Below are 22642 nucleotides of genomic sequence, written 5' to 3' on the forward strand. Positions count from 1 at the left end.
AACATCATATAGGAATTCCCTGGCGGTCCAATGGTTAGGACTCTGCGCTTCCACAGCAGGGGGCCCAGGTTCGATCCCTGGTTGGGGAACTAAGATTCCACCCCCACCAAAAAAAACATCGTATAGACACAAAGCCATTGGATCAAGCGGGGAAGGGGGAGGATATTCAAGGAAAGAGAGTAGAGATGGAACAAAAAGAACACCCTCTCTCTTCCTTTGCCATCAAGCAAACATTCAGAAAGTTTGTTGTACAGAGAGTAAGTCACTTAGGAATAAATCCAAAAATTAATTCAGTTGGTCAGTCTTATGCTCCTGTCTTCTCTCTGAAAAAGGTGCCATATCTGATAACACACTCTTTGCGGCAAGGCCATATATGCCCCAGAAACCCAAAAACAGGTCTGAGCAGTCAACATCTTAGTGGCTCTGCCCATGAGAAGCCTGCTATGCTCTGATCAACTGGGCCTGCCCAACTACCAGAAGATTTTTGCACTCACGATACGCAATGATGCTTACAACTCATTGGTATCTATCCCTGTTCCTTTCCTTTGTGGTTTTCAGAAAAATTAAACTTATATTGCCCTTTCACCTGAAATTAGAATTTTATAGATGTGGCCAAAATTTTGTGACCAGGAACTTTGCACAGATATAAATCAGCCCTTTCCCTTAGCTCTGCAGTTTGGCTAAAGAAAATATGACCATGTCCCCTAGTAATGTCCATGACATCCAGATACCATTGTGTTACAGAGGGAATATTTTTTTCTGTTAAAGGAAAAAAAAATCTGAAATGGAAAGCAAAGTTCATCACTCGGGAAGGCTGGGTAAACCTTAAGAATACTGTCACCAACTTTGCAGCTATTAAAAATCTTATCATAGAAATATGTTTATTGACATAGAACATTAATTGCAATATATTTTAAGCAAAAAAAATACCTTTATAAAACAGCATGTATGAAGTAGTACTAAAAACTGAGAGCAGGTGTTTATAGAAATTAGGTACTGGAATCACTCAGTTAATGTACCACAGTTAAAGAGATAAGGTCAAAAGTTCCCAAACTTTCACCACAAATTTTACTTAGATTTAAATGCTGGCATCATCTAAGAGTGGTTTTACAACTTCAGAAAGTTGGCTCTTTTGCCCCATCCAAACTTCACTGGGTCAGATTATTCCAATTTAGATATGACTTAAACATAATAAATTTGTACCATGTGGCAGCAAGCTCATGCATACATCACCTAACTGTACACTCTCCAAATGAAGCCTCTTACTGAATATAAATATTCCATTAATCCCAGTGTAATTCAAACTATGAATGTACAGTGGTTAGGCTGGAGATACTCCTAGTTTATGGGGCAGATGACACAGGAAATTTGGGAGCCAATAGTAGTGGCTGGGGTATGGAGCGGTGATGCAGAGCACAGACAGAAACTTTACCTTCAGTTTTAAAGATATTATGTATATCGACATATAAATTTATTGCAGCAGAATCCTATTATAACATGGGGTTTTAAAAAATCATTTGCATTGGGGTTGGCAAACTTGTGTAAAGAGACAGAGAGTAAATATTTTAGATTTGCCATATGATCTCTGTTGTATCTACTCAACTCAGTCATTGTAGCCAAAAAGCAGCCACAGTAAAATGTAAATAAAGGGGTATAACTGTGTTTCAATAAAACATTATTTATAGACAAGGAAAAAAAATCATTTGCATTGTAAGGAGAGTCCTACGTTCCAACAATGAAAACACCTGGACAAACAAAACATCTGGAATTCTCTGTTCTTCTTGTCTTCCTGGGCTTGTGCTAGGCTCAATGCAGTGCCACCAATGGGAAGTTCTCTGGGGAACTATATAGGAAGTTTTAAACATGTATGAGCTAACATCTATATTAAGTAGTTGGGCAAAAATTCCTTCGGTGATTTTGTAATAACGGAAGCTTGGAATGTTATTTATGTGATAAAGTAATTTTAAAAATTACCACAGGCCTTAAAAAACAGCATGTATGATATAACCCTAATTTTATTAAATATATATTATAAAATATATGTTTATAAGAGACTTTAGAAAGATACACAGTGAGGTGTTGACAGCAGTTGCTTCTGGTAAGTGGGATTGTTTTTTATTTTCTTTTTACTTCTGTAACAAAACATATTGCTTTTATAATTGGGAAAAGAAAATCTTCAGAATACCTGAGTAAATATGACACAGCACATTTTAGGGGAGTCACAGGCCCAAAGAACATGTAGCCAACAGTTCTAGTGAATATTCCACCATGCCCTGGAATATTACTCAAGGGCCCTCACTTTCTTGTGAAAAGAAGTCTCACCTCTCCTGTGGTCTTCTCAAACGGTCTCCTCACAAAGCATTTCAATATGGCCTTTTCTCCTGCCTTACCTCTCACTAAAAGCTCTTCCACTCAGCTCAGTGGGCCCCTAAATCTCCCAGACCAAAGCTATCCTCATCCGTTCCATTCCTACTTTCACCTCTTTGCTCAGCCTGTCCCTGCTTCCCAGATAGTCCCTTGTATCTACATGAACCCTACTTGTCATTCAAGCCCCACACCCTCTGAACAGTCTTCCCTGATGACTCTAGGTCTCTCCTGATTGGGAGCACCTAGCCCCAGAATCTAGTGGAACCTCAGAGAGACCTGGCACTTGTCAGAGCAGAGAGGTATGAATGGAGGACTTATTGGTGAACCCATGGGAGGTGTTCCCTAAAGACTCCCAGAAACACTGCCGAGGAGGGGGACATTTTGCCGGAGGTGGGAGTGAAAAATCTGTTCATATTTTTTTCTTTATTTTCCAGATTAATCAGTTCACCACCACTCTAACTTGATGCTAGGCAAGGTTTAAAAATCAGATCCCCCAAAGAAGGTGAATTTGCAAGCACAGAGGCATCTAAACAGTGCTTTGAAGTTCATTTGTAAAAACAGAAAGATAGGACCATACTGCACTCCTGTCAGATGGAAAGAAACAAACTTTCCCCTCACCAGAGTGTTTGTTCCCTAAGCCATTAGAGGGAACACCAGCCAGGGAGACCCCTTGATTACCAGGTACTTATGTGCTCCTCTTTAAGTTCTCATTGTGGTGGATGGTAGTGGAATTGGGTCCACAAACAGAAGAAGGAACAGTGTGTGCAGAAAAGAGAAAACTGGTGGATAATTTAGTGCCTACATGTTGAGGGTTGTTTCTTAGAGGAAAGATGCTAATCACTGTCTCTGTCTTTGGAGGAACAAGCAAGAGGAAATGAGCCTCTGTCAAGTAGTAACAATTATAAGGCCAGCATTAATTAAGTACTTACTATGTGTCAGGTACTCTTCTAAATGCTTTACATGTATTATATAATTTATCCTCACCACTCATGAGGTAGGTACCATTATTATCCTCCTTTACAGATGATGAAACTGAGGCACAAAGGGATTAAGTAACTTGTAAAATAACTAGTACAGAGTACCTAAACTCTTAACTACTGGAGAGCCTTTAGCATCAGATCACAAGCGATTTTCATAAAAGGAATATCTTGACCACTCGACCATCTGACACTTTCAATGCCTAGCAATCTCCAAGAATAGAACAATAACTGGTGTCCTTAAAGGCTGCAGCTTAGTGACTGGCCTGTGGTCCAACCCACCCCATCAATCCTACTCCCTAAATACACCTATCCCATCCCCTCCTCCACTTTCCTCTCCTCCTACCATGCCTTTCTGCTCTCTTTCCCCCTGATGTCCCCTCTTTTTCTTCTCTTTCTTTCTCTCCTACTCCTCCATTTCCACCCTATTGGGATAACCCATAGGCACAGTTTGGCTCCCCTTATGGCACTCAGAATCAAAAAGGCTGCTGGTCCCTGAGCCACACCTTTCCAAGCCACCTTCTTTGGGAATGAGATCCTTCCCATCCATAGGCTGAGTACAGGCAGCCTAAAAAGCAATGAGAAGAAAAAAAAGACCAAATAATTCTGCAAACGAATTACCCAGCTTGCTCCCCATGTCAGGGAATATCAGTTGCCCTGATTGGTTTGTCTTGCCTTTAAGTCAAGAAAATAGCACAATGTGGACAGCACTCTCTTCCTCCCAGGAGCCAGCTGTAGTGTAAGGAAAAGAAAGCTGGGCTCATTTCCTCTTCTGCCACCAACAATCTGTATGACTTTGAGCACATCCTTTCCCATCAGTTTCCCCTCCAACAATGTAGAGATTGGACTATATTGGGGAGCTCTCAAATTAGGATTCATGGGTGAATTCAAGGGGATATATCAATTCCTAAAGGATAATGTACTGGATTTTTCTTTTTTATTGAAAATTTTATTGAGATAATTTTAGATTCATATGCAGTTGTAAGAAATAATAGAGATCCCAATTTCCCAGTGGTAACATCTTGCACTATAGCAGTACACAACTGGGATACTGATATTGGTAAAATCCACCTATTTTATTCAGATTTCCCCAGTTTTACACGCACTCATTTGTGTATTTGTTGGTGTGTGTGTGTGTGTATTTACTGCTATACAATTGGGAATTTTCTTTTGCATGTGTTTTCTGGGGAAGGGTTCTTAGCCTTCATCAGATTCTCTCCAGTATCAGAGATACAAAAAGGGGATTGGATCCCAGCTCTGAGAATTCTAGAAGACCACACCACAAACCTCTACAGCTCTCTGTTCCAACAGCAATATTTAATTAGCACTTACCAGGGACTTCCCTGGCGGTCCAGTGGTTAAGACTCTGAGCTCCCAATGCAAGGGGCATGGGTTCGATCCCTGGTGGGGAACTAAGATCCCGCATGCTGCATGGTGCGGCCTAAAAAAAAAAAAATTCCAAAAAAAAATTGCTAATTAGCACTTACCACATGGCATGAACAGGGATGCTTGGGGGTAGGGGGAGAGTTGATGGAAATAGATACAGGGAAAGCAGGGAAAACCTAGAGGTGTATAACACAGTGCACTGAGCTATGCTACAGCAGGGGAAGACAGACAGTCCGACAGGTAAACAAGTCATTTATTAAACATTTATAGAAGAGGGATGGCCTTGTTGCTTCGAGCAGCTTGGGAAGTATTTCCACAGAAGCTGATGCTTGAGCTACATCTTGAAAGATAGTCCAGAATTCTTCAGCTGAGAAGAGAAGAACTAACTGTTAAAATCCATTCCCCTTAAATCATATCTGTTCTAGCTGTTTTTAAGAAAACATAGGAAAACATGCCTACATTTGTTTATTCTACAATGTTAAGGTGTCAAATTCTTCAACTCCCGTGTGTTGGTGTTGAGACCAAGGGATTTTTCCCCCCTGAGTCTATTTTCCACTGTCTTGTCCAAATTGGATACCAGATCCTGCTGACTGAGCTTGAGAAAGGCATTTTATCTCTGATGCCTTGATCACATCAGAGCTTATATTTAAAGCATGAGTGATGAGAAGAGACCACAGCCAAGTCCCTGGCTCTGTCCCATGCCTAGAGCACCCTCTTCTCTCTACCGAAGGCTCTGGACACCAATCCTAGTGAAATGGCTGGTGGGAGTCAGAGCTGGCCCGAACCATGAGTAAAAACATCTCTGCTCTCCAGTCAATTCTTCAATCAATGGGATCTCCTTTTTCACAAGGGCTCATCAGAAATCCTCAGGGCTGGGTGCCCTGGTTCCCCCATGTCTGCCCTCCCCATGTTCAATGTTTGGCTCCCTTGTATGGGCTCTGGCTCAGGCATCCCTTGGGGTCTCTTTCTCTATGTGGATTTCAGGTCCACATCAGGCTGTTTAGTTCCCAGTGCTGTTTTCAGGAAGATCATTCTCTCTGGTGGAGCCATCCCTGAGCCAGGGAGACCAAGACCCTTCCATCAGGCCCACTCTTTGAAGAGCTCCCTAGAAGCCTGATTCAAGGCACCATTTCTTAGGACCTCTGTGTCCTCAGGCAAGTTATTTAAGCCCCTAAACTTCAGTATCTTCATCTGTAAGATAGGGATCATAATAGTACCATCCTCACTGGGTTATTTTAAGCGTTAAATAAATTAACCCAAGTAAAGGTCTTAGCACATGACAAGTACTCCATCTACATTAGCTACTACTATTTTTTTTTAAATTATTTATTTATTTATTTATTTTTGGCTGCGTTGGGTCTTCGTTTCTGTACGTGGGCTTTCTCTAGTTGTGGCAAGTGGGGGCCACTCTTCATTGCGGTGCGCCGGCCTCTCACTATCGCGGCCTCTCTTGTTGTGGAGCACAAGCTCCAGACGCGCAGGCTCAGTAGTTGTGGCTCACGGGTCCAGTTGCTCCGTGGCATGTGGGATCTTCCCAGACCAGGGCTCGAACCCGTGTCCCCTGCATTGGCAGGCAGATTCTCAACCACTGCGCCACCAGGGAAGCCCAGCTACTACTATTAACATCTATTTTTATAATAAAATTATTTCTGATTGTAAAAGAATTAATGATCACTGTAGAAAATTTGTGAACTACTGAAGAGTTTAAGGAAAAAATAATCATAACATCTAGGGAAGAGTGATATAATCATTCTGATGTATAGTCTTCCCAGTTATTCTGTGTGTATATATATATACTTACAGGAAATAAAAAAACTGGGTTTATATTGTGTATGTCTGTTCTGTAACCCATTTTATTCAACTGATATATAGTATTTTCCATACATTGGTACTTAAATACTCTTAGAATATTTTAAAAAGACTACCTTTTTTTCAAGCATATCGATGTAACCCAACTTAGGTAACTAATCCCTTAGTTTGGTAGTTAGATTGTTTCCTATTTTTATATTTGTAAATACCATGATAAATGTCCTTGTTCATAAATTTTTGTGTGCATCTCTGTTTATTCCTTAAGATAAATGTTTAGAAATAGAATAACTGCCAAGTGTCAATAACTTCAGTGACATTTCTAGGACTGTTTTTGTTTTATCTTGTTTTGTTTTAATGTCAGGTTCTCAGAATTGAATTAACCACAATCTTTGGTTCATGACATTACCATAATTGTTACTGGATGGCCTGATTTTGTTAATTTAGGTGGTAAATTCATTCCAATAATGTAATCAGTACCTGTGAATCCACAACCCCAAACAAAAGCTAGGACTTCAACAATAACCAATATTTAACCCATAAGGGCTTCCCCCTCATTTCCTTGTGCTCCCCAACCAAGGGAACCTGCATCAGATGTTCATTTCCGTGCTTTTCCTTTTATGGTTTCACTGTATTTGTATATATTCCTAAAGAGTAATTTTTAAAAATTGTTCTTAGCTTTATAAAAAGGATATCATGTTGCATGTAATCTTTCAGGATTTTTTTTCACTTAATATTACTTTGCTAAAAATTCATCCATATCATTACATTTTACCGTAGTTCATTTTGACTGGTGTAAAATATCCCAGTGCGTAAATACACCACAGTTTACCATCCACTCTTCCACTCATGGGCAAGTGCATTGTTTCTGGGATTTAGCTCTTGTTCACATTGCTGCTATGAACATTACTGTAAAGGTCCCCTGATGTACTTGCACAAGAGTTTGTCTATGGAGCCGGTTTATACTTCCACCAGCTGTAGGTGAGAGAGCCTCTGGGTCTACATTCTCTGCTACACCATGAATCCATCTTGTCAGGTTGCTTTCCAGACGGGTGGATCAATCTACCTCCTTCCAGCAATGTATGAGAATGCCAATTTCCCCAAACTCTTTCTGACCCTAGAGATCATTTAAAATGTTTGACCATTTGACAAGAAAAAATATCTCCCTGCTGTTTAACTCTGTGGCAAGGTACTGACCCCACTAAAAGCTGAGAGAGAAGGGGTTTGGCTCAGAGAACTATTTCCAGTCTGATAACTTCAGTGACATTTCTGGGACTGAATCCCCAGTGGCTCAGCTGCTTTCCCATGTCCTAAAAGAGGTGACACAGTTGCAAAGAGTGAGGGGGGCCAGGATGGGAAACAAGCCCAACTCACCACAGTGTATGCTTGTCTCCTGGTCCCAGCCTCTATCAGTGTCAGATCACTCTTTCTCCTTGATGAAGCAGGCATTCTCTCTCCCCACCCCCACCCAAGAAAAACCAGTATAATGCTGCCCTTTGTTATTTGAATTGATAAATTTAAACCTCTTTCCCTGCTTTGCAGTAAAAGAACTTTCTATTTTGGGCTTAGTGACATAGCCAAAACCAAGCAGAGAGCAGCAGGCTGCAGCATGAGTTAATAGTCTTTCTTCAAGAAGAGAACTCACATGCAAACAGAAGGACCTTCCAAGATATGTCATCTGCATAGCAATATGCAGCCTTGTTGCCTGCTTTTCTGCTGACATATATTTCAAGGTTCAAAATTGAACACTACCTAACCTTTGGAGTAAGCTGATGAATTAAGCCTGAACAATCAGGTTTCTTAATCCAAGTCAATTTGCTAGGATCCCCTCTGTGTACCTAGTGCTGCGCTGGGTATTGTCAGGGAAGAAAATTCTGTCTTTAAGGGGAATTCTAGCCACCAAAAATTATACTAATTTGAGGAGAGCCTAAACATTTACCTAAGAATATGCTTTCCTCTGCTAGTCCATTTCTCTGCCTGAAATCTCCACATTAGTGTAGGGTCCTGGGTCTCAAGAAGCCCCCAGAAGTACACAGAGATCATGTTTATAAGAGGAGCAATCTATTTAAACCATTGGCACCTGTTAGCACAAAACCAGGGCCTGGAAGAATAGGACAGAAGACCTACCATCCTGTCTTTTGTCAAACTTTTTCTTATGGGAGTTTTCAAATATGTACAAAACTAGAGATAATAATGTAATAAACCCCCATGTACCTATCACCTGGCTTCAACAATTATCAACATATGGCAATCTTGTTTCATCTATACCTCCCATCTCTATTTTAAAACCAATTTAAAGCAAATCACGGATATTTTCATATTTAAGTACTTCTGTATTTATCTGTAAAAAATAAGACTTTTTTTTCAATAACCACTGTATCACATTTTAAAAATTATCAATAATTCCTTCTTTCATTAAAAAATCAATAATTCCTTCATACATCTAGTATCCAGTCAAAAGTCAAACTGCCCTGATTTTCCCAAGTATCTTTCTGTAATACTTTATTCTAATCAGGAGCCAAGCAATGTCATTTGTCTTTGTTGATATGTCACTTCTGTCTCTTTTAGTTGATAATTTTTTAATATTTAATTTATAACAGTTTCCCTTCCTCTTTTACTGCTCTACATTGTGGTGTTGTTGAAAATAATGGATCTTTTAGTTACTAATGCTGTGTAACAAACAACCCCAGACTTAGTGGCATAGAACACCACCAATTTATTGTGCTCACGGATTCTATGTGTCAGGAATTCAGAAAGGGCACGGTGGGGATGGCTTCTCTCTGCTCTTAGCTGTCTGGGGCCTCAGCTGGAAGGATTCAAAGTCTGATGATGACTTCACAGCTGGGAGCTAGAAGCATCGAAGGCTTGTTTTCTCACATGTCTGATGTCAGAGCCTGGACCACTCAAAAACTAGGACTGCTGACCAGGGCACCCACACGCGGCCTCTCCATATGGCATGGCTTCCTCAGAGCCTGGCTTTCCTCAGCATAGTCAGACTTCTTACATGGCAGCTGAGGGCTCCAAGTGCAAGTAAGTGTTCCAGCCAACAAGGTGGATGCTGTATCAGTCTTTATGACCTAACCTCAGAAATCACAGTGTCACTTTTGCTGTGTCCCGTTGGTTGAGAGTAAGTCACAAGCTCACCCAGACTCAAGGAGAGTGGAATCAGGCTCCACCTTTATAGAGGCAGGGGCAAAGTTCCACAAGAGCATGTGGGATGGGAGATACTGTTGCTCCCCCTGGCAATTAGGATGGTCAGGCCTGCCTTTCCTAGACCAACAAGCAAAGATGTTACAAAGAGTGGAAACCTAGTGGAAGAGAGAAGAGGGGAGTTTATTTGTTCACAGGGCTACTTCCTACAGTTGTGTGGATTGTGCCCTGAACAGCAGAGGGGGTGAGTGGGACTGCAACCCAGCTCCACTTGCCACACCTGTACCTGACTGTGGGGTTGTGTCTTCAGGAAGAAGAGGCACATTTCTAATACACATAAGACACCATATGGGGAAGAGGTCCCTGAATGGATGGTAAAAGATCACTCAACCTGGGAATTCCCTGGCAGTCCAGTGGTTAGGACTCTGCACTTTCACTGCAGAGGGCGCAGGTTCGAAAGACCACTCAATCTAACTTATGCTTACTGGGTACCTATTGATTGAACACATGCTAACTTGGAGAATATTAGGTCTTCTTTTGGTTTAAGTTGCACACACACTTGGCCAAGAAATATCTCAAAAATAAAAATTATATTTTTTAAATGGTGAAAGTTTTTAGCACTAGATACTTTATGACTGCATTGGTCTAGAATGATCTAGACCTATCTTTGAAGAAGCCAAGACACTGTATTTCAATGACTGAGGGCCCAGTCTGACCCATCAGCTGCCAGCCTTTTCTGGATGCAAAAAGTGGATGCAGGATTTATAAGGAACCAGGCCAAAAAGAACTGAGGATTTTCTTTTCTTCTTTGCAGCCCCTATTCTTCATTCATATAGTTTTTATAGTTTGATTAAATCCCCAGGGAAGTAAATGCTTTCATTTCTGTTTATGGCTAACAGGAAAATAAAATAATATAGGTAAGACAAGGAATTTCCAAGGATTTTTAAGGACCAGGACAGTATCAGACACCTCTCAGTTTGACAAGGGCAGGTGTGTTATAAGGCAGCTCACACAAGTCCAGATATAAATCTTTGTAAATGAGATAATTAAAAAGTTGTGATCATGCTGATCAAGCCATGCTGGTGGTCCACAGGAAAGCCTCAAACCGCAAGGCTCAGGGCACTTAATTTAATTTTATTTATTTATTTTTTACTTATTAGGCCTCAGGTGCAGAGTGTTAAATTAATCACACTTCAGTTCATGGGACATTATACTCTAACTGGTCCATACAAAGCCGTGCTTTTATGTATGTATGCATGTATTTCCTCTTATGCCCACTCCTCACTCCTGTCCTTTCCACAAGCAACCATTTTATTTGTTTGTTTGTTTGTTTGTTTATTTACTGCACTGTGCGGCATGCAGGATCCCAACCAGGGATCAAACCCGTGCTCCCAGCAGTAGAAGCACGAAGTCTTAACCGCTGGACCCCCCAGGGAAATCCCAGGCAACTGTTTTGATATCTTTACTTCCATTTTTTGGCTTGTATGTGTTCAAGGGAGTGTGTGTTGTTGTCTGGTTTGCATGCATTTTAATTTACATCTGTAGCCTTGTGATATAGATCTCACTGGGTCTTACTTTTTCCACTGCGCACTTTGTTTTTAAGACCTAACCACACTGCCATGTGCACTCCAGTCCACCATTCCTGACTGCTGCAGAGGACTCCACCATGTACACATGGCATGTGGCCTCTCTGCTCCCCAGTAATGGGCACTCCCGGTGCCACCCAAAACAATGCTGCCATGAGCAGCCTCATGTGTGTCCAATTTTGGACCCACGTGGCAATCTTTTTAGACAATTTCTCATCCATGTGGTGTCTTTTTATGCATCAGAAAAGGCACCTCTTCCTCCTGGAGGACACAGCCCTTGCACAAGGCTTGGCAAGGTGGAGCTCAGGCTTGGTTTCAGCCCCTACTGGCCCCCTCAGTAGGAGCCTTGCTCAGGACACAATCTGCACAACTGTAGGAGGTGGCTCTGCCAAAACATTTCCCCCATCCTCACTTCCACCAGGTTTCCACTCTTTTGAACATCACTCCTGACTGCTGCAGGAAGGGGAGGGTGTTAACAGACTGCAGAAATCTCATCATAGGATACGTGTATACTTAATGTGACCGAGTAGTGCCATATTGCTCGAGCACTGTATACTTGGGCTGAACACAGTTATCCTTCTCAAATGGTTCCAGCATGCTTCATCCCCTTCCATACCTCAAACCTTTGACACACTGCCACCTCAGTGCCCCGGAGCCTGCCTGTTGCCTCAGTGTCTCTTAGTTAGCTCTCCAACCTTATATTCTAGGAGTTACTAACTCATATCTTTGAATTATTGATGTTCACTTTAAAGAGGTCTGGGTCAGGGCTTCCCTGGTGGCACAGTGGTTAAGAATCCGCCTGCCAATGCAGGGGACATCGGTTCAAGCCCTGGTCTGGGAAGATCCCACATGCTGCGGAGCAACGAAGCCCATGCGCCACAACTACTGAGCCTGCGCTCTAGAGCCCGTGAGCCACAACTACTGATGCCCGCGTGCTTAGAGCCTGTGCTCCGCAACAAGAGAAGCCACCACAATGAGAAGCCCATGCACCGCAATGAAGAGTAGCCCCTGCTCGCCACAACTAGAGAAAGCCCCCGCACAGCAGCAAAGACCCAACATAGCCAAAAATTAATTAATTAATTAATTAGGGAAAAAAAACCAATCAAAAACTGGGCAGAAGACCTAAATAGACATTTCTCCAAGGAAGACACACAGATGGCCAATAGACACATGAAAAGATGCTCATCATCACTAATTATTAGAAAAATGCAAATCAAAACTACAACGAGGTACCACCTCACATAGGTCAGAATGGCCATCATTAAAAAGTCTACAAATAACAATTGCTGAAGAGGGTGTAGAGAAAAGGGAATCCTCCAATTCCTGTTGGTGGGAATGTAAGTTGGTCCAGCCACTATGGAAAACAGTATGGAGGTTCCTCAAAAAAACTAAAAATAGAGTTGCCATATGATCCAGCAATCCTACTCCTGGACATATACCCAGACAAAACTATAATTTGGAAAGATACATGCATCCCTATGTTCATAGCAGCACTATTCACAATAGCCAAGACATAGTAGCAACCTAAATGTCCACTGACAGATGAATAGATAAAGATGTGGTACATATAAACAATGGAATACTACTCAGCCACAGAAAAGAATGAAAAAATGCCATTTGCAGCAACATTGATGGACCTAGAGAGTATCATACTAAATGAAGTCAGAAAGATAAAGACAGATATTATACATATATGATATCACTTCTATGTGGAATCTAAAATATGACATAAATGAACTTCCATGGAACAGAAACAGACTCACAGACATAGAGACAGATTTGTGGTTGGCAAGGGGGAGGGGGGTAGGGGAGGAATGAATTGGGAGTTTGGGATTAGCAGATGCAAACTATTATATATAGAATGGATAAACAACAAGGTCCTACTGTGTAGCACAGGGAACTATATTCAATATCCTGTGATAAACCATAATGGAAAAGAATATGAAAAAATATATATATGTATAACTGAATCACTTTGCTGTACAGCAGAAACTACACAACACTGTAAGTCAACTATACTTCAATAAAATAAATTTTTTAAAAAAAAGAAGTTATTGTGTCATCTCAGATGACTAATCAAGAAGAAATGGGCTGGGGACTTCCCTGGTAGCACAGTGGTTAAGAATCCCCTGCCATTGCAGGGGACACGGGTTTGAGCCCTGGTCCGGGAGGATCCCACATACTGCAGAGCAAATAAGCCCATGCGCCACAACTACTGAGCCTGTGCTCTAGAGCCCGAGAGCCACAACTACTGAAGCCCACGTGCCTAGAGCCCGTGCTCCATAACAAGAGAAGCCACCACAATGAGAAGCCCACACACCGCATCGAAGAGTAGCCCCTGCTCACCGCAACTAGAGAAAGCCCGCGCACAGCAACAAAGACCCAATGCAGCCAAAAAATAAATAAATAAATAAATAAATAAATAAATAAATAATTTTTTTTTAAAAAAAGAAGAAGAAATGGGCTCAAATTAACACAAGGGAGATTTAATTTGGCTCCTGATGAAGTATTTCACAAAAGAGGAAACACAGGCTGGACTAGGCCATGGGCAGGAAGATGGGAATGTCATCTCATTTCAGAGCCCTTCAAGGACAGAAAGAGCAGGAGACCTTGCATAGTCTAGACTCGAGGCATGCCTGTCTGCAAGCAGGGGAAGGCCAAGGTGCCTTTCAAATCTGGTAACACTTCTGCAGAGTGGCTAGATGCTCTAGGCAAGCTGGATTTTTCATTCTTAACAATTGACCAAGAACCTATTCCTAGAGGATAAAGGAGGGCTGAGAGCCTGGCTAGGATTCCAAGAGCTCAGACTACCTGCTCTGTCTGCTCTCTGGAACCCCTGGAGCATGGGCCTATTCACTATTCATTTTCTTAACCACTTTTAAGGGGGCCAAGGAAAGGGGAATCTTAAAAGTTAATGTCCATTTAGTGGAAGAAACTTTCAAATAATCGAATCTTACCTGTTGTATCACAGCCATATTTACCAATTATCCATGTAGAGCTGCTATAAAAGGTTTCTCCTAAAGAAAACTTCCTGGAGGTATTGAACAATGTCATACACAGAAAAAATGAGATCACAGCAGTTCCTAATGAGTTCCTTGGAGAACACATATGAGCAGGTCCATCCTAAGAGCCAGCAGCTCCCCAGCCCTTCTCAGCTGGGGCCCAGCAAGTGTATGAGAAAGTTTCCCCCTGCTGCTTCAGCCAACAGCTAGGAAATCCTAGCTGCACATACCAGGCTCCTTAAGCAATGATGAATCTGCTTCACTTCCCCCTTTACTTCCTAACCGAGACTTGCAGTTTCAGTGTGGAAGCCAGAAAGGGCTGACGACATCACTACTTCCCCACAGCAGTTCACTCCGTCATCTTAGCACATTGCTTAAGAGGTAAGTCACCCTCCTCAAACTTCCTTTTGAAAGCCAGAACTAGAGATTATAGTTCTTAAATGGGGCACTCAGTCTATCCCTTGAATCCTATCAGAATAAAATTTTCAAAACAAACCTCCAAGGTAGATCTCTAGGACCTAGGTGGACGTGGGAAGTTGGCCGGTAGAACTAAGACTTGGCTTCTGGTATCAGACCTGCTGTATATACCTGGTGCAAGATCCTGCACATTCAGGGTCTTTGGATAACCTTAAAAATAATGCTATGGCCTTTCACAGCAGTAAAATTTTCTAGAACTCTATGCTTAAAGAGGAGAAGAGGCTGCAGTTGCTGCAGAAGATTTCTGGAAGCAATTTCACCTACTCAGAAGAGTTAAAGCTGTGTTGGAGACACACCAATAAGAAACAAGACCCAGGGTTGTGGGCACAGCCACCCGGGGACAGGTCCATTGTCCCTACCACTTAGGAATGAATTTTGGAACAACCACTGGGTGACTGGAGAACATTGCTGCCATTCTCATCCCTGTTTCCCTCCTTTTCCCCTCCTCTCCCTTCTCCATTCTGAGACTAAATTATTTCTGTTTTACAGGAAGAAAAAGTATAATGTATTCCCCTTAGCTTCAAAGAGAATCACTGTTGGTGACTAAGTGAACTCAGCTGTTTCTGACACATAAACCAACATTTAGATAATCACCATCCCTTTGCAAGTCTTTTGAAAAATATTGGCTTACATTGTTTAATCTCCTATTTTATCTTTTTAAATTTTATCATTCTTGGAAAATCATAGTACTCAGTGCTATGGAGTGAGGGGCTGATTACATGGAATGTCCTGACATGATGAAATTACTAATCTAATGAAAGAGACAAGGCAAAGGTGAAAAAACTCTAGGAATACAGATAAAAGGCACAGGCAAATGCATAGGACATTAATCATAGCTCTACAGAGTTAGTGTAGCCTTGGAGGCAGGTGATGGACAGAATAGTGTATAATGCATTACAAAGAGAAATTACTGGACTTGCACATTTCTTTAGAACAAATTCATCAGCATTTCTCCTTTTTCACTACAATACTCAACCCAAAATCTAAACATTGCTAATTCTGCCCTCTACCTAAAGAGTGCTCATTTTAAAATTATGTATAATTTAAAACATATAAAGAGTAGACCTTTTATAAAGCTAATAATTATTCACTAACATATAGTGAATAGTATGATTCCCCGTGCACCCAGTATCCAGCTTCGACAATCATCAACTCATGGCCATTATTATTTTATCTATACCCCCCCAATGACTTCCCCCATCCTGTGCCATTTTGAAGCAAATTCTAGGCATCGTACAGTTTTATCAATAAATATTCATTAAGTATCTCTAAAAGACAAAAACTCATTTTAATGTAATTGTTCCCACATTTGAAATTAATAATTCCATACTATCCAGGTGATTATCTTTTAGGAAGCAAATAAAAAATGTTGACCAGTGGAGAGAGGTGAAATATCCCCACAGCCACAGAGATGTGAAATAGTCATTGCCACAGGTTCTGTGGTTAAATAGGACATGCTTCTAGCTTTGCTGATAAGACCCAGAAAGTGGGTTACGAGGTCTCACAGTCAACCTAATTGTTGTTATTTGTTTACTCTGCACTTCTGGGTGGGGAATTATGGGATGAAATCCCCCTGAAAGGAAGATGAGAGAGCCTGCCTTCTCATGTGTGATTCCCTTTGGACAAGTGGAGATGGTGTAATCAGCCCATGTCACTGTGTCACACATTGCCTCAGAACTACACATACAGCTCAGGAATGTGAGTGAGCATCTTAAGGCACGGAATTACTTGTAGATCCAGAGCACAGCCCAGAAGCAACAGTCTGAGAGTTTTCCAATGCCTAATTCTACTGGTTTCTATTTCTTTGGAAATATTTCAGGAATTTATTGGAGATATAATAATATTTAGTGGCATTCATAAGGGTTAGAAGAGAAAGCAGAGTCATGTAAAAAAGGGGGGTTTGTTTTAAGAGATATATACATATTCCCTATATTCCTTTGTAATGACTGATTGACAATGTTCCTTTAAGAATGTTACATAAATACAGGTTGGTTTACACATTCACAGAAAGATAGACAAAATGAAAAGGCAGAGGACTATGTACCAGATGAAGGAACAAGATAAAACCCCAAAAAACAACTAAATGAAGTGGAGATAGGCAACCTTCCAGAAAAAGAATTCAGAATAATGATAGTGAAGATGATCCAGGATCTCAGAAAAAGAATGGAGGCAAAGATCGAGAAGATGCAAGAAATGTTTAACAAAGACCTAGAAGAATTAAAGAACACCTAGAAGAATTAAAGAACAAACAAACAGAGATGAACAATACAATAAATGAAATGAAAAATACACTAGAAGGAATCAATAGCAGAATAACTGAGGCAGAAGAACGGATAAGTGACCTGGAAGAGAGAATGGTGGAATTCACTGCCGCGGAACAGAATAAACAGAAAAGAATGAAAAGAAATGAAGACAGCCTAAGAGACCTCTGGGACAACATTAAACGTAACAACATTCACATTATAGGGGTCCCAGAAGGAGAAGAGAGAGTGAGAACCCAAGAAAATATTTGAAGAGATTAGAGTCAAAAACTTCCCTAACATGGGAAAGGAAATAGCCACCCAAGTCCAGGAAGCACAGAGAGTCCCAGCAGGATAAACCCAAGGAGAAACATACCGAGACACACAGAAACCAAACTGACAAAAATTAAAGACAAAGAAAAATTATTGAAAACAACAAGGGAAAAACAACAAATAACATACAAGGGAACTCCCATAAGATTAACAGCTGATTTCTCAGCAGAAACTCTACAGGCCAGAAGGGAGTGGCATGATATATTTTAAGTGATGTAAAGGAAGAACCTATAATGAAGATTACTCTACCCGGCAAGGATCTCATTCAGATTTGATGGAGGAATCAAAAGCTTTACAGAGAAGCAAAAGCTAAGAGAATTCAGCACCACCAAACCAGCTCTACAACAAATGCTAAAGGAACTTCTCTAAGTGGGAAACACAAGAGAAGAAAAGGACCTACAAAAACAAACCCAAAACAATTAAGAAAATGGTAATAGGAACATACATATTGATAATTACCTTAAACGTGAATGGATTAAATGCTCCAACCAAAAGACACAGACTCACTGAATGGATACAAAAACAAGACCCATATATATGCTGTCTACAAGAGACCCACTTCAGACCTAGGGACACATACAGAGTGAAAGTGAGGGGATGGAGAAAGATATTCCATGCTAACAGAAATCAAAAGAAAGCTGGAGTAGCAATACTCATATCAGATAAAATAGACTTTAAAATAAAGAACGTTACAAGAGACAAGGAAGGACACTACATGATGATCAAGGGATCAATCCAAGAAGAAGATATAACAATTATAAATATATATGCACCCAACATAAGAGCACCTCAATACATAAGGCAACTGCTAACAGCTGTACAAGAGGAAATCGACAGTAACACAATTAATAGTGGGGAACTTTAACACCTCACTTACACCAATGGATATATCCTCCAGACAGAAAATTAATAAGGAAACACAAGCTTTAAATGACATAATAGACCAGATAGATTTAATTGATATTTATAGGACATTGCATCCAAAAACAGAAGATTATGCTTTCTCCTCAAGTGCACATGGAACATTCTCCAGGATAGATCACATCTTGGTCACAAATCAAGCCTCAGTATATTAAGAAAATTGAAATCCTATCAAGAATCTTTTCCGACCACAATCATCACTATGAGATTAGAAATCAATTACAGGGAAAAAAACGTAAAAAAAACAAACACATGGAGGCTAAACAATACGTTACTAAATAACCAAGAGATCACTGAAGAAATCAAAGAGGAAATCAAAAAATACCTAGAGACAAATTAGAATGAAAACACAATGATCCAAAACCTATGGGATGCAGCAAAAGCAGTTCTAAGAGGGAAGTTTATAGCAATACAAGCCTACCTCAAGAAATAAGAAACATCTCAAATAAACAACCTAAACTTACACCTAAAGCAATTAGAGAAAGTACAAAAAAAACCCAAAGTTGGCAGAAGGAAAGAAATCAGAAAGATCAGATCAGAAACAAATGAAAAAGAAATGAAGGAAACAATAACAAAGATCAATAAAACTAAAAGTTGGCTCTTTGAGAAGATAAACAAAATGGATAAACCATTAGCCAGACTCATCAGAAAAACAGGGAGAAGACTCAAATCAACAGAATTAGAAATGAAAAAGGAGAAGTAACAACTGACACTGCAGAAATAAAAAGGATCATGAGAGATTACTACAAGCAACTATATGCCAATAAAATGGACAACCTGGAAGAAATGGACAAATTCTTAGAAAAGCACAACCTTCAGAGACTGAACCAGGAAGAAATAGAAAATATAAACAGACCAATCACAAACACTGAAATTCAGACTGTAATTAAAAATCTTCCAACAAGCAAAAGCCCAGGACCAGATGGCTTCATAGGTGAATTCTATCAAACATTTAGAGAAGAGCTAACACCTATCCTTCTCAAACTCTTCCAAAATATAGCAGAGGAAGGAACACTCCCAAACTCATTCTACGAGGCCAACATCACCCTGATACAAAACCCAAAGATGTCACAAAGAAAGAACACTACAGGCCAATATCACTGATGAACACGGATGCAAAAATCCTCAACAAAATACTAGCAAACAGACTCCAACAGCACATTAAAAGGATCATACACCATGATCAAGTGGGGTTTATCCCAGGAATGCAAGAATTTTTCAGTATATGCAAATCAATCAATGTGATACACCATATTAACAAACTGAAGGAGAAAAACCACATGATCATCTCAACAGATGCAGAAAAAGCTTTTGACAAAATTCAACACCCATTTATGATAAAAACTCTCCAGAAAGTAGGCATAGAGGGAACTTACCTCAACATAATAAAGGCCATATATGACAAACCCACAGCCAACATCGTTCTCAATGGTGAAAAACTGAAACCATTTCCTCTAAGATCAGGAACAAGACAAGGTTGTCCACTGTCACCACTATTATTCAACATAGTTTTGGAAGTTTTAGCCACAGCAATCATAGAAGAAAAAGAAATGAAAGGAATCCAAATTGGAAAAGAAGAAGTAAAGCTGTCACTGTTTGCAGATGACATGATATTTTACATAGAGAATCCTAAAGACTCGACCAGAAGACAACTTGAGCTATTCAATCAATTTGGTAAAGTAGCAGGATGCAAAATTAATGCACAGAAATCTCTTGCATTCCTATACAATAATGATGAAAAATCTGAAAGAGAAATTAAGGAAACACTCCCATTTACCACTGCAACAAAAAGAATAAAATACCTAGGAATAAAACTACCTAAGGAGACAAAAGACCTGTATGCAGAAAACTATAAGACACTGATGAAAGAAATTAAAGATGATACAAACAGATGGAGAGATATACCATGTTCTTGGATTGGAAGAATCAATATTGTGAAAATGACTATACTACCCAAAGCAATCTATAGATTCAGTGCAATCCCTATCAAACTACCACTGGCATTTTTCACAGAACTAGAACAAAAAATTTCACAATTTGTATGGAAACACAAAAGACCCCAAATAGCCAAAGCAATTTTGAGAAAGAAAAATGGAGCTGGAGGAATCAGGCTCCCTGACTTCAGACTATATTACAAAGCTACAGTAATCAAGACAGTATGGTACTGGCACAAAAACAGAAATATAGATCAATGGAACAGGATAGAAAGCCCAGAGATAAACCCACACATATATGGTCACCTTATTTTTGATAAAGGAGGCAAGAACATACAATGGAGAAAAGACAGCCTCTTCAATAAATGGTGCTGGGAAAACTGGACAGCTACATGTAAAAGAATGAAATTAGAACACTCCCTAACACCATACATGAAAATAAACTCAAAATGGATTAAATATAAGGCCTTAATATAAGGCCAGACACTATAAAACTCTTAGAGGAAAACATAGGCAGAACATACTATGACATAAATCACAGCAAGATCCTTTTTGACCCACCTCCTAGAGAAATGGAAATAAAAACAAAAATAAACAAATGGGACCTAATGAAACTTAAAAGCTTTTGCATAGCAAAGGAAAACATAAACAAGACGAAAAGACATCCCTCAGAATGGGAGAAAATATCTGCAAATGAAGCAACTGACAAAGGATTAATCTCCAAAATTTACAAGCAGCTCATGCAGCTCAATATCAAAAAAACAAACCACCCAATCCAAAAATGGGCAGAAGACCTAAATAGACATTTCTCCAAAGAAGATATACAGATTGCCAACAAACACACGAAAGGATGCTCAACATCACTAATCATTAGAGAAATGCAAATCAAAACTGCAATGAGGTATCACCTCACACCAGTCAGAATGGCCATCATCAAAAAAATCTACAAACAAGAAATGCTGGAGAGGGTGTGGAGAAAAGGGAACCCTCTTGCACTGTTGGTGGGAATGTAAATTGATACAGCCACTATGGAGAACAGTATGGCGGTTCCTTAAAAAGCAAAAAATAGAACTACCATACGACCCAGCAATCCCACTACTGGGCATATACCCTGAGAAAAACATAATTCAAAAAGAGTCATGTACCACAATGTTCATTGCAGCTCTATTTACAATAGCCAGGACATGAAAGCAACGTAAGTGTCCATTGACAGAAGAATGGATAAAGAAGATGTGGCACATATATACAATGGAATATTGCTCAGCCATAAAAAGAAACGAAATTGAGTTATTTGTAGTGAGGTGGATGGACCTAGAGTCTGTCATAGAGTGAAGTAAGTCAGAAAGAGAAAAACAAATACTGTATGCTAAAATATATATATATGGAATCTAAAAAAAAAAAAAAAAAGATTCTGAAGAACCAAGGGGCAGGACAGGAATAAAGACACAGACGTAGAGAATGGGCTTGAGTACACAGGGAGGGGGAAGGGTAAGATGGGACGAAGTGAGAGAGTGCCATGGACATATATACACTACCAAATGTAATATAGATAGCTAGTGGGAAGCAGCCACACAGCATAGGGAAATCAACCCGGTGCTTTGAGACCACCTAGAGGGGTGGGATAGGGAGGGTGGGAGGGAGACGCAAGAGGGAAGAGATATGGGGATATATGTATATGTATAACTGATTCACTTTGTTATAAAGCAGAAACTAACACACCATTGTAAAGCAATTAGACTCCAATAAAGATGTTAAAAAAAAGAAAGAAACAAGAAAAATCTCAAATAATCAATCTAACCTTACACCTAAAGGAACTAGAGAAAGAATAACAAACAAAACCCAAAGTTAGTAGAAGGAAAGAAATCATAAAGATCAGAGCAGAAATAAATGAAATAGAAACAAAGAAAACAATAGCAAAGATCAATAAAACTAAAAGCTGGTTTTTGAGACGATAAACAAAATTGATAAACATTTAGCCAGAATCATCACGAAAAAGAGGGAGAGGACTCAAATCAATAAAATTATAAGTGAAAAAGGAGAAGTTACAACAGACACCGCAGAAATACAAAGCATCCTAAGAGACTACTACAAGCAACTCTATGCCAATAAAATGGACAACCTGGAAGAAATGGACAAATTCTTAGAAAGGTACAACCTTCCAAGACTGAACCAGGAAGAAATAGAAAGTATGAACAGACCAATCACAAGTAATGAAATTGAAACTGTGATTAAAAATCTTCCAACAAACAAAAGTCCAGGACCAGATGGCTTCACAGGTGAATTCTATCAAACATTTAGAGAAGAGATAACACCCATCCTTCTCAAACTCTTCCAAAAAATTGCAGAGGAAGGAACACTCCCAAACTCAATTATGAGGCCAGCATCACCCTAATACCAAAACCAGAAAAAGATACTACAAAAAAAGAAAGTTACAGACCAATATCACTGATGAATATAGATGCA

General features: G+C 40.0%; 1 protein-coding gene and 1 long non-coding RNA gene across 2 annotated transcripts in view; one reads left to right on the forward strand and one right to left on the reverse strand.

Annotated features, from left to right (window-relative positions):
• Window positions 1–22642, forward strand: part of LOC309622826 — a 377150-nt gene that overhangs the window by 320194 nt on the left and 34314 nt on the right. The window lies entirely within an intron of this gene.
• Window positions 1–22642, reverse strand: part of CDKL3 (cyclin dependent kinase like 3) — a 113364-nt gene that overhangs the window by 3513 nt on the left and 87209 nt on the right. Inside the window, exon 13 of the mRNA XM_082378938.1 lies at window positions 4677–4785. Within this exon, the coding sequence (XP_082235064.1) occupies window positions 4677–4785 (109 nt within the window). The remainder of the gene's footprint in view (window positions 1–4676; window positions 4786–22642) is intronic.

This window comes from Balaenoptera borealis (assembly GCF_965194805.1).
Source record: "Balaenoptera borealis genome assembly, chromosome: 2".
Taxonomy (NCBI): domain Eukaryota; kingdom Metazoa; phylum Chordata; class Mammalia; order Artiodactyla; family Balaenopteridae; genus Balaenoptera; species Balaenoptera borealis.